The following is a 14,410-nucleotide window of genomic DNA, read 5'->3' as shown; positions in this document are numbered from 1 at the left end:
GCCGAATGCCGTGACACTCAGTAGCCCTTAAAGTTACACAGCCTGGGGTCGCGAGGAGCAAGACACGGTATTGCGGCGTGTACCTCCAGCTCCCGCGCATCAGCGCGCGGGGCAATTCCCCCCACCAGCCTTCCGTCCCGTTCCCGCCTTCCAGCTCCCCCCACCGCCTAGACCCTGCCTCGTCTCCAAGCCTCCCCTCAGACTCTGCCCCGCCTGGTCTCGTTTCCCCGCGCCTCAGCCCACACTCCGGCTTGCCCTTGGTCTCCAGCTCCCGGCCCCACCCCTCAGATCCTGCCCTGTAGCCCCCACCCTTCAGATCCTCCCTAGAACCCCCTTCCCTCGTCACCAGCTCCCCCTACCCCGCCTCACATCCTGCCCTATAGCCCCCTCCCCTTGTCTCGTGCTCCACCCACCCCTCACTGCCCTATAGCTCCCTCCAATGCGTCTCCCTTGTCACCAGCTTCCCCACCTCTCAGGTCGTGCCCCTTATCTCCAGCTCCCCCTCCCCACCCAGGCATAGTTTAACTTCTATATTTTTGGAGCAGCTCCAATCTAGTCAATGGGGCTATGTATTGGGGGGGGGGCAAATTCTGTGAGGCTTGCATTTTGGGGTGACAATGCCCCCCTGCCTCACACACTACACTATGCGCCCTCCACGGGCCCTGCCCTTAGTCTCTCCCCCACACACACAATCCAGACCCAGCCCTGTGGTGTCCAGTGCTCCTGTTCTCACAGACTCTGCTCCCTTGCTGCCTGACCCCTGCTCCCTCCCCACAGACCCAGCCTGTGATAATGTTTTTATATTTATTATTCCTAAGAAGAACTGATGGTGTGTTGAACTCCAAGTAATACTACCTTGTGCATTTTACTCAAGAAGTACAAAGGAAGGTCACTGCCTCTAAACTCTGGGGCTTTCAGGGTTAGAGAGTCAGCATTGTAACCTTGGAGAAGTTACATACCTAAGCAGAAGCTGCATATAGGCCTAGTTTCCGGGTATCTGGGCTCTGTTTAGGAGTGGTTAATATACTAGGAACTGTAAGGAATAGTATTCAGAAGATCCAGTTCCACAAGCTGTCATAGTTAGGGAACTATAAAATATTCTCTGCCAATAAAAACCAAATTAGAAGAGTTCCTATGGATTTATTTTCCTTTGAGGTGACCAGCTGTCTTCATACACATCACTAACTACACTGCTAGTGTTCACTAGAGCCATATTTTGAATGCCCTTGAGAATTAAGGACATTTAGCATCTCTCACAGTCAGGACTTTAGTTTATAACAGCAGAATTACAAGTTTGCATTATACGTTATATCAGTTTATTACAAAAATTTAGAATGTACATTAAAAATTAATAAAAGTGGGTTCAAAATAGGTATTACAACAGTTAAAATATTTATGGTGTTATCCTACACTGTTATAATTCCAGACTATTTTAAGTTATTAATTCATACTTGTACATAATTCATCTAATAAAAATACCTGTTCCAAAAGAGAGCACAAGACAATACCATTAAGAAATTACAACTATCTTACAATTATTTTAATAATCTTTAGCCTTTTTATGTACAATATGCCACTTTGAATTTCAGATTTCTCTTTACTCCTGAGGGAATTCTGTGCCACTGTGCATGTGCAGAATTTACATCCCCAGCAGATTTCTTTGCTTCCCCACAGAAAACTGACTTTCTGATGGGAAAGCAAAGGGAAGCCACAAGAGCAGTCATGTGACCCTCCCCAGCAATATGTTTCAGGTATCCAGGGCAGCTGGCAGAGAGGTAAATCACTGTGAGGCAGGGAACAGGACTGGGGAAGACCCGGCTGGTGGCTCCAACCCTGCACCAGGCTCAGCTGCTAGTCCGGTCCGGGCCGGGGAGGACAGGACTTCCTCTTTCCCTGCATGGCATCTGGGACCAGGTCAGACCCACCCCCAGATTTCTCCCCCAATTGCAGGGACCTCTGCAAACTGCGCCCCACCCCGCTTCCTGCGCCCATCGCTCCTCAGCTGCAGGGAGAAGGCTCCCTATACAGGGAGCTACTCCCCCATCCGCCTAACCCCCATGGATCCAGAACCCCTATACCCAGACCCTCCTCCTAAGCCTCACCCCCTGCACTCAGAACCCCCACAATGAGCCCCACTCCCCCTGCACCACCCACACCCAGATCCCCACCCCACCAAAACCCCAACCAGCTGCACCTGGATCCCCATCCAACTGAACCCCACTCCCCCAGCATCTGACCACCACTGAGCCCCACACACCCAAACCCCTCTACAGAGCTCTATCCTCCCCACACCGACCCCCTCTGCTGAGCCCCAACCACCTTTACCTACCCCCCCCTGCAGAGTCCCATTACCGTTGCACCCAAAACTCCCCAACAAGCCCCTGTGCATCCAGTTCCCCCCTACACTTGGATCCCCCACTGAGCCGCCTGCACCCAGGTTACCCCACACAGAATCTTTTCAACACACCCCTGGATTCCTCCACACTAAGCCCCGCCACACTTGGCTCCTGCCTCCCCATACCTGGTGCACCTGGCATGGAGGGGAAGATCCCTAGGGTGTGTCCAGGGCAGGCCCAGTCCTAGCGCTGTGTCAGGGTTGGGTGCAGCCTCACCACTGAGTCCGTATCCCAAGGGGTAGCTGCACAATAATCTCCCACCTCTGTGCAGCCAGTGGCCTATGCATGCGGAGCCTCCACATTTATCTGACAAATAAAATGTGTAGAGTTTTTAAATTTTAAAATATTGTGCACAGAATTTTTTTGGTGTAGATTTTTTTTGGCACAAAATGCCCTCAGAAATATCTCTTAACAGAGTTGTAAGTACAAATTATTCAAGAGTAGTGCCCTCCAAAACTTATATATAAAAAAGCAGGTTTTATTTAATCTTCACCCAGCCATGGCTCCTGCCAGAGTATTGTACTGAGGCATAGAAATGTAGTGTTAAGTTGTGTATCACTCAATATAAAAATATGCCATGACTGTATTACATTAATAGGCTAATGGGGAGGGTTTTTTTGGTGCACTGTCTAATCAGCATCTTCAGTCAAGTGTGCCCCCTACCAAATGAATTACTTTTAGAGCAGGGGTAGGCAGCCTTTCAGAAGTGGTGTGCCAAGTCTTCGTTTATTCACTTTAATTTAAGGTTTCACGTGCCGGTAATACATTTTAATGTTTTTTAGAAGGTCTCTCTAAGTTTATATTATATAACTAAACTATTGTTGTATGTAAAGTAAAGAGGGTTTCAAAATGTTTAAGAAGCTTCATTTAAAATTAAATTAAAATGCTGATCTTATGCTGCCAGCCTGCTCAGCTCGCTGCCAGGCTGGGGTTCTGTTCACATAGGCCGGCAGTGGGCTGAGCGGGGCCTGCATCCGGGACGCCAGCTGGCAAGGGGCCGGCAGCCGGGACCCCAGACCTGGGGGCGGTTCAGGGCAGAGGGCTGGGTGTGTGTGGGGGGAGGGGGTCAGGGCAGAAGGTTGGATGTGTGGGGGTGCAGGGGTCAGGGCAGAAGGCTGGGAGTGTGGGGGGGGGGGCCGGGGCGGAGGGGGGGGTCAGGGTAGAGGGCTGGGGTGCTCCCAGCCCTATGCCCTGAGCAGCTCATGGCAGGGGGCTGGAAGGGATAGGCCCTGTCCCCTTCCCCAAGGTCCCGACCCTACCTCTTCTCTACTTCCTCGACGGAGCAGGGAGCACGCTGCCACTCCTCCCCCTCGCAAGGGCCATCAGCTGATCGGCAGCAGGGAGAGGGAGGAGGAGGGGCAGGAAAGCACCACACTGGGAGAAGTGGGGGAGGAGGGAAGCTTGGCTGCCAGAGAACCAAGCTTCTGCCTCCTGCCCCCACAGGGGAGAGCGGTGGACGGGGGGGCTGAGTGGGGCTGGGACCGTGGCAGGCAGCAGCGTGCCACTCAAAGTCGGTATGCGGTGTTTGGCACACGTGCCGTAGGTTGCCGACCCCTGTACCAGAGCATGCCTCATTAATTTTACTTTAGTTTTTCAAAAATCCTTTTCTAAAAAGGGTTGTGTGGCTTTATGCAATGTATCTTCCTCTATGAAAAGTAGTTCTTACTAAATGAATGGGAAAACAGATTTGTAGATAGAACAAAATTTGAAATGCATGAGTCAAATAGTTCAATTGCAATGAGCCATTTTGAAAATCCTTGCTTACTTTTTTAAAAGAGATCCTCTTCACTTGAGTCTTTTCAAAAGATATCCTCCTCAGAGTCATCTGTAGTGTCCTTGCTATTAGCAATTGCATAAAACTCATTATTAAACAAAGATATCATCTCTTTGGATGGTTGAAACTGGTTGCAGCAAATCTTATTTCGGTGCATATAGGCCCTAATCCTTAAGATATTTTCAAGTAGGCTGTCCTGCAGTCTGTTCTTTAACTTGGTTTTTATCAAGTTCATTTGTGAGATTGTACACTCCACAGCTGCAGTGCTGAAGGGCAAGGTGAGAAGGGCAAGGGCAAATAATCCTAGCTCAACAAAATCCTTATCACCAACTTCATCTGTGTGTTTTGCAACTTCTATCCAGAACTGTTCTATTTGGCTATCTTCTGTGTTTGTCCATGAGACAGCATCCAGATTTTTCCATTGCTGTTTCAACTTGATATGATCCCCTCTACATAAGGACAAAAAAGACAGGGTTGAGAATTCAGGTTTTGTAGGACTTAGAACAACTGAAGGGCTCAGAGCACTGAGAGATTCTAGATGATGGACATTTGGAGGCAGTCGGAGCTTTATTTGCTTAGCAAACTCAAGGATACAATCTCGACATCTGCTTTGGATGGTCTCTACTGTATGTGAGGAAAGATTTGCATTTATTAATTCAGACAAGAACGCTGATCCAAAGTTAACCTCCGAAAGAGGCATGTAGTTCCTGTTACAGTGAATGTCATAATTTACAATGGATGACCATGTTGTAAAGACACAAGGTTTCATGACTCTTTGCACCAAATTCTGATAGAACAGCATTAATTCAGCAATAAGGTTAACTGGATTAACTGTTTCAAATTGAAATAACTTGTTGATCCTATTAGCTTCCTGAATAAGAGGCTGCAGAAAAACAAGATAGAGTCTATTTACTGGATCAGAATACATTTGATAGAGAAGCTCAGCACTGTAGTCCCTTTCATTGTCTCTTATAGACTGAAAGTGCAACATCAGAGTTTCATACTGATCAAGTACTCTGTTAATACAAGGGCTAATGGACAGCCATCTTGTCTCAGTAAGCTGCAGTATTTTCAGGAAATTCTCTCCAACACTGATGGCAGCATACAGTTCATGGTACCTCTTCTGGTGGAAAGTGCTATGGGAAAACCACAAGTATGTCCGTGAAACCATATACTCTATGTTCAATGGAAGCACATCAATGGCTTTTGAAGAGCACAAATAGAGAGAGTAACTTACATATTTGATGAAAACTCCACAAGGATTGAGTTCATAAAACTTTTTGAGCAATGAATTTTTATTTCCACATAAGCTTGTATTGAAACCATCAGCAGCAATCCCAACACACTTTTTTATGTTCAGCTTGTTGTCATTTAGAAATGTCAAGAGGGCTTCTGTGATAGTACCACTTCTAGTCAAGTTAATGATCCCTGCAAAGGATGATACAATACATTTAAGCTTGTTGCTAAAATATCTTACTATCAAGCAAAGTTGCCTTTGTGCTGATACATCTGTACTTTCATCAATGATCAACGAGTAGTGTCCATTGCCAATGTCTCTCAGAAGTTCTTCGTGTACAGTAGGACCAATGACATTTCTAATCAGTGTGGAGCATTTTGTTCTATGCAGACTAATGTCCTTCTCTGCTATCCCTCCAACAATGCAGCCTAGGTGATCCACTGTAAAAATGCTCATATGGCAAGCTATGTGTGCCGCTAGTTTCAGTGCACACACATTAACAGATTGATCCATTTTGGCTTGCGTGATATCATCGTCAAATGAATTTTGGTTTTCAACTTCAAATTCAAATGAATGTTTTTTCATATCAGAAGAACATGAAAATAAAGCAACATGTCTCTTGTGCTTTTTGGTTTTACTGTGTGCAACCAAATCACTATGATGGGCTCTGATTTCACATGCGCAATATTTGCATGCTGCCTTTGTGTCATCTCCTGGTACACTTCGAATCCATTCTTTTAATCCAGTTTCCCTTTCCCAATCTCGACAGTATCTTTTTCCATACTTTTCCCACTTCCCAAGTGGTTTAGGTGCCATCTCTGGTCATGTGTTATGGGCTTCCCCAAGAACATAAGATTCCTTAAAAATAAAAATAGTCAATTACTATAAATCTCCCAAGATAAAAGTAACATGAAAAATCTGAAATCCCTTATTGGAGGATTTAAAAAAAAAAAAAAAAAGGATTTCACCAATAAATTCTGACAACCAGTTCAAACTCTTCAAAAGGAAAAGGCTTGCTAAACCTTAACAAAAATTTCTATATGCAAGTATAACTCAGGGTCCAAATATTCAAACCTGTTAAAATTTCATCTGAATATGGACTGCTAGTTCAAAAAGTTCAGAGTTACTTTAACAAAACTGGTAGGCAGCAAATTTTACAACTCCAGGATGCTTTCTTCTTCCCAAATGGGAAAAAAGTTATATAGGACATAATTAACAAGTTCCCTCAAGCTATTTTACTAATAAATGTCTTGTGCCTAATGCCCAAGACTGGGATTAGGAATTCTGGGTTCTATTCCCAGATCTGTCCGGACTTCTTGTGACCTTCGGCAACTCACTTAAATCTCTAATTAGGCACCAAAATAAAAATGGACTGATTTTCAAAGGTGTTGAGGCCCTCAAGCTCTCACAGACTTCAGGGGAATTTGAAGATTATCAACATTTCTGATGGTCAGCCCATTTGTGAATTTGTGCCTAATTAGAGATTTAAGTGCCTAAGAGTAGAAACACCATTTTAAAAATTTTAACCTCAACTCTGTGTTTTGGTTTATCCATTTATAGTGACAATACTTTTCTACTATGCAGATGTTCTGAGTCTTAATTAATGTTTTTAAAGTGTTTTGAGATCTTTGGATGGAAAGCTGTACGTAAGTAAAAATCACTGTCTAGCTTAACAACATCTTACAATCTTATATTACCCAATATATCACCAAAATACTCTCCATATAAAAGATATTAATCCCCACTCTTCCCCAAAAGTGCATACCCTGCATTAAAGGGAAAAAGTGTCCACAGGTCGTATTATACAAACTATAATATCAAAGCAAAAGGAGAATGGACTGCTCACGTGACTAGTAAGGGTCTGTAACTCTTGAGGACACTGGTTCTAATCAACTCCAAGTTGGTTGGGGTCAGATTTTTAAAGGTATTTAGATGTCTAAAGATACACTTAGACACCTAAATACCTTTAAAAGTCTGGCACTTGGTGACTGGAAATCATTGCTGCCTGATAGCTGCTTAGTGATCTATGAAATTAGTTGATGGTTTCAGTCCAAAGCTGCCTACATCACAGGTTCCATCACTGCAACTATTACACTTGGTGCAGTCTTAGTAGAGAGGCCAAAGACAGAATCGGTCACATGGCTAGATCCACAAAAGAGCTTGGGCATTTCAGTGCCTAACTTTTAAGTACCTTGCAACCCACAGCCTTGCTCAGGCATGTAGGCTCCTTATACAATACATGGGAAGAGCTGGACATCTAACAATGGGATTACAAAAGCCAGAATAGTGAGTAGGAACCAACCTAAATTAGCCAATAGGAAATGCTGAGGAGAGGTACCACCACTCAAAGGCACTTAGGTACCCAAGTCCAAGCTAGACTGTCTATCTCCACTAAGGATTCTTAGCCAAAAACTCTTTTCTGGAATTACGGTAGGTATCTACGCTGTTTTGTTTTTTGAAGACATGCCACAGAGAAGGTGGTAGAACCTCCCCTAATAATTTTTAACTCAGTGACTAGACCAGGGGTCGGCAACCTTTCAGAACGGGTGTGCTGAGTCTTCATTTATTCACTCTAATTTAAGGTTTCGCGTGCCAGTAATACATTTTAATGTTTTTAGAAGATCTATTTCTATAAGTCTATAATATATAACTAAATTATTGTTGTATGTAAAGTAAATAAGGTTTTTTAAATGTTTAAGAAGCTTCATTTAAAATTAAATTAAAATGCAGAGCCCCCCAGACCAGTGGCCAGGACCCAGGCAGTGTGAGTGCCACTGAAAATCAGCTCGCGTGCCAAAGGCGGCACACGTGCCATAGGTTGCCTACCCCTGGATTAGACCATTCACTCAGGATATAGATAACCCAGGTTCAATTCCCCCTCTGCCTGATGTGGAGAAAGGATTTGAACTTGGGTCTCCCATGAGAGTACCCTAATCACTGGCTACGGCATAATCTGATATGAGCCCCTCTCAATTTATCCTGTGGAAGCTGTTCCACTGTATATAAGTAATTAAATATGCACTTGAACAGAAAGAGAGTGAGAATGATCTATAGCTGTTAGTCGCTTTGGCACTCACCTGGGATGTGAGACACCGAGGTGCCAGTCCAGCATATTTGATTATTTATAAAAGTGGAACAGTTTCAACAGGAGAGAAAGAGTTATATGTCCCAGAATACCACTTGGGCCAGTGATTAAGGAAATCACAAAGTAAAGGAAGACACATTCAATTCCTTTCTCCACCTCAGGGAGAATTGAACCTGGGTCTTTTACATTCTGGGTGAATGCTCTAACCATGGGGCTAAACATTGTAAGGGGGCAGCACCACCATCACCTCCTCTTTTGTGTAGGAACACGTCATGGATCAGGCTCTACAGGCAAGATAGGCAGAGGAACACTTAGTTTGAGGACGCTGCCCAGGGCTCAGGTGCCCAGACACCTAGACTGAGGTGGCTGTGCACGTGCTCACTGGCAAAAACCAGGGGACTTTACCAAGGGAAATTTAAGCACCTAGGGACTTTAGAGTGAGGCAGCAGGTGAGCAGGGATTTTGAGGATCTCAGTGGTGCTTAAACGTTGGCCTTAAGCATCTAAATCGTTTTGTGGATCTGGCCCACAGTGACTAAACGTCACTCTCACCCCAAAACTGATCCTGAAGACTAAGGCATAGGCCCAGCGACAGCCGGTAATGAAGGCAAAAACATCCCTATGTACTTTTTTTGTGAATACATCTTCAAGGATGTCAATGGCCATCTTTCATGAGCACTAAATTCAGTTAAAATCCCAATATGTCCTTGGTTAGAATCCTATTTTCTGCATCAATCTAAAAAAGAAGTTGGTAAACATCTTTGATTTTTAATTTCCAGCTCCCAAGAAAAGTTTCCTGGGATATTCAAAAAATGAAATCCAGCAACATCATTTTCTTTTCTTTTTTAAATAAATAAAACAAAGTTTCAAGAAATCTGTGCAAAGAAACAACATTTCAACACAGTAAAAATACTCCAATGAAACATAAAATACATAGAAGACCAGAAGAAAAAATAAAGGGTGAGTATTTTAAGCCTTCAGAGCATCTGACTTGATTTATTTAGTTATTTACAGAGCAGGAGCTTCTTTCTGCTGTTCCTTCTCTTCTGGTACCAACCTTTTCTTTATTCACAAGTACTCCTCTTGACCACCAAGTATTTTCTCTTCTCTCCGTATTTCTCTTGGTGTCCTGGGAGTGTCTCTATCACGGTTGTTGTAGAATGCTTACTCAACTCCATAGAAAAATTTTGAAATCAGCAACACTCCCTCTGTTCATTACCAGAAGATATCAAGATCTACCAAAAAATAAAAACCCAACCTAACTCTCAGCAACATATCTCAAGAATCAATAATTAGAAACAATCATAAAACAAGCTGTAAAATATTTTTCCATCTATGTCAGACATTTCTAACATGCCCATCATTATAAGGGAAAAGAGCAGGAAATGCAGTCTCGCTCTCTACTTTATGTAAATATACTCTGATATCTAGGTGATGGTCACATTAAAAATCCCTAAAAAGAGTAAAATCTAAGCCCCATATATATTGAGACACATTAATTTGTCTGTAAAAGATCCTGTACTTTATCTCTGCTACTTTTAGCAGTTATTTTAATTCCCTCCTATTCACCCATTATATGTGTTTTTTGCTTTGTACTCTGAACATTGTCAGGTTTGGTCTTGGCCTGATTGATCCACAGCGACCTACAAATCTGTGGATTTATATTCCCAGACCATTTTTGCAGATCGCAGATCAGATGTGAATATAAATTTTGTATCTAGAGCCCTACAAATCTGCAGATATCTGCTTTATATCCATGGATGGGATGCGGATACAAATTTTGTATTTGTGCAGGGCTTTACTGATCTATTCCAGTAGGGAAGTTCCACATTAAAGGTGCTTTTCTTTTTTTTTATTAAAACATTTATATCACACCGTCCTAATGACCAACAGAGAACTTTTTTGATATTATTTAAACCTGGTTTTCCTTTTAAAAAAGAGAAGCCACCAGCACAATCAATCCTATAATACCAAATTAGAGCATACATTTGCAATAGAGGAAAAACTGACTAGAAAGTTAACAGATTCATTTCAACCTTCTAATTGTAAGTTAAAAATACTTTTACAATATCTAACACTTTTCAGAGTCATTTTATGTGGGCAAAGAGTGGTTCCTAATTGGAGCTTGCAGAGATGACCATATGTGATAGTGGATAATTACTGTTTAAAAACCATTGCATTTTTAACATGCTGTATTTACAACTGGTTCTATAGATAGCTGAATAGTGCAACTGTATGGGATGCGCCATTGGTAGCCAAAGCAATAATAAAGCTTTTTTTATAAACAAGACGACTTTCAGAGTGCCATCCATCTAAATAACCAAGAAAGCTTTACACGTAACTGTTAAGCCAATATAACAATTCTGTGAGGCAGGGAAATAGGCCAAGTCACTAACCATTCTGTTTCAAGGTGATACAAATTGGTGGCAGAGCTGGAAATTAAACCCAGATTTCCTTTCTCCTAGTCCTGTGCTTTAGTCACAAGACAATGATAGAAAGTGAGCTTCACTAGCATGTACATGGGGATGTTAGGGCATTGAGCCCCTCTGGTGGGGCAAAGATGGAAGGAAGTCTCTCCTCACTAGCTTTATCATGTATTTAATTGTGAAAATACATACAGCATTGGCAAAATTTCATAAGAAATTGTAAGCTAAGAAAGGAAGCTGAGAACATTAACTCTCTCAAAAGTAGACAGCAATGGAGTTGGATTATGTTCAACTGATGGAAGGTCATCTAGAATTTGAAAGCAAAGCTAGATCTCTACATTTCAGATGTAATTTAAATGTATCAAGAACTGAGGTTCTCAAACTGGGGGTCGTGAGGTTATTATATGGGGGGTCACGAGCTGTCAGCCTCCACCCTAAACCTCACTTAGCCTCCAGCATTTATAATAGTGTTAAATATAAAAAAGTGTTTTTAATTTATAAGGGGGGGTGCTGCACTCAGAGACTTGCTCTGTGAAAGGGGTCCCCCAGTATAAAAGTTTGAGAACCGCTGATCAAGAATATTAGAAAAGTTTTCAGGTGAAACGAAAAATGATGATAGACATGAACTATTCAATGGAAAATACACAGTAAGTTTTGGAAGTATTATTGCATCTATTTATATTTTTAGGAAGTGGTGGCAGAGGCATGAAATTCCTGCTAATAGCTCTACAGATGCTTTCACTACAGTGATTCAGTGGCTAGGGTTCTTGGACTTGGAGACCAGGAGTCCAATTCTTACTCTGTCAGATGCTTCCTGTGTGACCGTAAGTCAGTGTATGACCATCATATAGTGGCACTGCTGCAGCATAAACACATCCTACATCAACAGAAGGGTTTTTCCATCAACTTAGTTCATCCACCTCTCAGGGAGATGACAGATCAAAGGAAAAATTCGTCCCTTGATCTAGCTGCTTTTACAGTGGGAGTTAGATCAACCTAACTACATCAACAGGACGTGAAGTTTTTCATAGCCCTGACCAAGGCAGTTAGGTCAATTTAATGTTTAGGTGTAGACGAAGCCTCTGTCGCTATGCCTCAGTTTGCCATCTGTACAATGGGAATAACTGCCCTTCCCTGCCTCTGCAGGTGTTGTGGAAATGTGAGATAAATACGCTGAAGGCTGAGGCAGGGACCGGCACTAGGGAGCCATTTCCGTACCTAGATCATCCCTCTCCTGGCTCCTGTCCATAGTCGGTCTCTCTCTGGGGCCCCCCTCTCACCCCCGCCAGCTCGGGCTCCGCGAGCTCACCCCGCGCACACCCGGGCTCCGCGCGCCACTTTCCGCCCCACGCCCAAGGCTCTGGGCGCGGGAAGAGCCCCCCGCGCACCGCCAGGCCGGGGGCCTGCGCCCTTCCCACACCGCCGCCTCCCCGCCACCGCTGCCGCGCCTGGGCCCCTCTTACACGCAGCGGACCCTGAGCTCGGCTCCCTGGCTCAGGGGGAGGCGGTAAAACAAAGGCAGCACGCCCCGGGCACCAACGCTTCCGGACGCCGCCTTCCCATCGCCGCTCAAGCCTTGGCCCGGGCAACTACCGCTCAAGCCGTAGAGGCAGGGCCCAATCAGCGCCCGGTTCTTCTGACTGACAGCCCGTTGTCCCAACAGGGCTGGATGTCCGCCCAGACTCTCTGATCGACAGCAACGCCCCCCAATCGGCTGTTGTTCAAAGAGGTAGGGGCCCGGCGCCCCAAGGCGCTCACTGCAGGCTTGAAGGAAGCAGCGCACGGAGAGCGTGTGCCTTCACAGCGCCACCTGCTGGGCGAAGGAGGGAAAAACTGCAATGTCATACCGGTATGAACAGTTGGAATCTATTGATTATGCAATTAATATTAATCATTTGTTAAATATTTATATAAAATCTCACTCAGTATTCTAACGCAACCTGTCCCCCAACAAAGGATATCAAGGTGTTTTACAAATAGTGGCCCTTATCCTGCATCTGTATCCACTATCACAACTGCCTATGCCTAGATAGAGTCCTATGCAAGAGTTGAAGTCTGTGCTGCTCACAAATCCTGATGTAGGTTCAAGGCCTTCATGCATAAATAAGGAACTGTGAAATGCAGCTACTTCTGATGAGGAGAGCATCAGCTAACATGCTTCACAACTGCAGGATGCGAGGCAAGGAACGATTTTATCCAACAAGGTTGCCGGAGAAAATAGGTGGAATTTCAAAACATGTCAGGGAATCTTCAACATCTGAGCAGATTATAGAGATTCTGTCATCCAAAAGGCATACACAGCAACTTGGGCATGTAGAAAGTTAGGTTGTCAGCTCTCTGCAATTTGCTAGGAATCCAAGGGAGGAGAAAGCAAATTAGATCAGCCATTATCTTTATGAGTTCGTCTCCTTTCATGCTTCTTTATAATATATAAAAGAGGCCTGAAGAGTTGTTTTTTATTTCAGACGTGCTTTTCTGGTTGATTTTTACATTAGGAGTTTACTCCACTGTTTTTTCTTGAAAATTATAGATTACTGGATAATTATGAGATTGAGGCACTATAGAAGTGAAGTTGCAGCTGGAAGAGTTTTTTATTCAGGCTCATTTCTTTATGAGAAGATCTTTTAAACTCAGACATCTTATAATTTCTCATGCAAGAAATTTTATGTCTGTTAAAGATTGCTAAGGATTTAGGCCCGATCATGCACAGATTTATGCACACATTTAATTTTGTGCACTTTTGAGTACTCCCACTGAAGTCAATGGAACTACTCACATTGTGTAAGAGTTAAGCACACGATTAAGACATCACAGGAGTGGGGTCTCAGATGAGATCTACACTATGAACTTTTACTGGTATAATAATGTCAGGTGGAGGTGTGATTCTTTACAACATTTTCATACCAGAAAAAAGCCTACAGCAGACAGTTATACCAGCAAAATTTCATTTGGGGAACTGGTGCAAGCCATATCAGTAAAAAATAACTCTTGCCTGAATAAGCTGCATCTTCATTAGGGGTGTTGCCAGTATAAAAATACCAGCAAACCCTTTGTAGTGTAGGCGAGGCCTTACAGAGCTCTCAATCCACATCCTGTAAAAAGACTTCTTAAAAAAAATAAGAGAGAAAAAAAAGCCTAGTTTTGTTTTTAAGTTTTTGGATCTCCATTATAAGTCTCATTTTTGCTCGGCAAGTCACCTTTAAAGACATAGAACAAAAAGCCTTCACTGACTTGTCCACTTCTCCCTCAAACACCTGTTTTCTCTCATACTAACCCAAATGCCTAGCACAGACACCCCAAAAATGTTTTTAAAGCCACCCCCGACCCTCCTTTAGATTCAATTCTGATAATGGCTGGAGAGGCTGCTATACTGTGTGCAGCTAGCCTACACTAAATATGCTCTACATCACTGTTACCCTATTCTCCCTTTCCCCCACTCTGACCAATTTGTTTGTTTCATCCACTAATCTTGTTGGTCTAGATTGTGAGCTCT

General features: G+C 43.5%; 1 protein-coding gene across 5 annotated transcripts; it reads right to left on the bottom strand.

Annotated features, from left to right (window-relative positions):
* Nucleotides 1-2,329: 2,329 nt before the first annotated feature.
* On the bottom strand, nucleotides 2,330-12,707 carry LOC117885059. 5 transcript variants are annotated; one of them, XM_034786158.1, is made up of 4 exons: nucleotides 12,381-12,705; nucleotides 9,549-9,726; nucleotides 4,162-6,265; nucleotides 2,330-2,702 (listed from the first exon to the last, which is right to left on the bottom strand). In XM_034786158.1, the coding sequence occupies exon 3, from the start codon at nucleotides 6,221-6,223 to the stop codon at nucleotides 4,196-4,198; it is 2,028 nt and encodes a 675-aa protein (XP_034642049.1). In that variant the 5' UTR covers nucleotides 6,224-6,265; nucleotides 9,549-9,726; nucleotides 12,381-12,705; the 3' UTR covers nucleotides 2,330-2,702; nucleotides 4,162-4,195. The 5 variants fall into 5 exon arrangements, with proteins under 5 accessions (XP_034642049.1, XP_034642048.1, XP_034642050.1 ...); XM_034786161.1 differs by lacking the exon at nucleotides 2,330-2,702 and having other exon boundaries at nucleotides 4,484-4,619; nucleotides 5,408-6,265; nucleotides 12,381-12,707; XM_034786157.1 differs by lacking the exon at nucleotides 2,330-2,702 and having other exon boundaries at nucleotides 3,836-6,265; nucleotides 12,381-12,704.
* Between the last annotated feature and the right edge of the window lie 1,703 nt (nucleotides 12,708-14,410).

The sequence above is a fragment of the Trachemys scripta genome, chromosome 11, assembly GCF_013100865.1.
Source record: "Trachemys scripta elegans isolate TJP31775 chromosome 11, CAS_Tse_1.0, whole genome shotgun sequence".
Taxonomy (NCBI): Eukaryota; Metazoa; Chordata; order Testudines; family Emydidae; genus Trachemys; species Trachemys scripta.
This window is presented reverse-complemented; position numbering and strand designations above follow the sequence as displayed.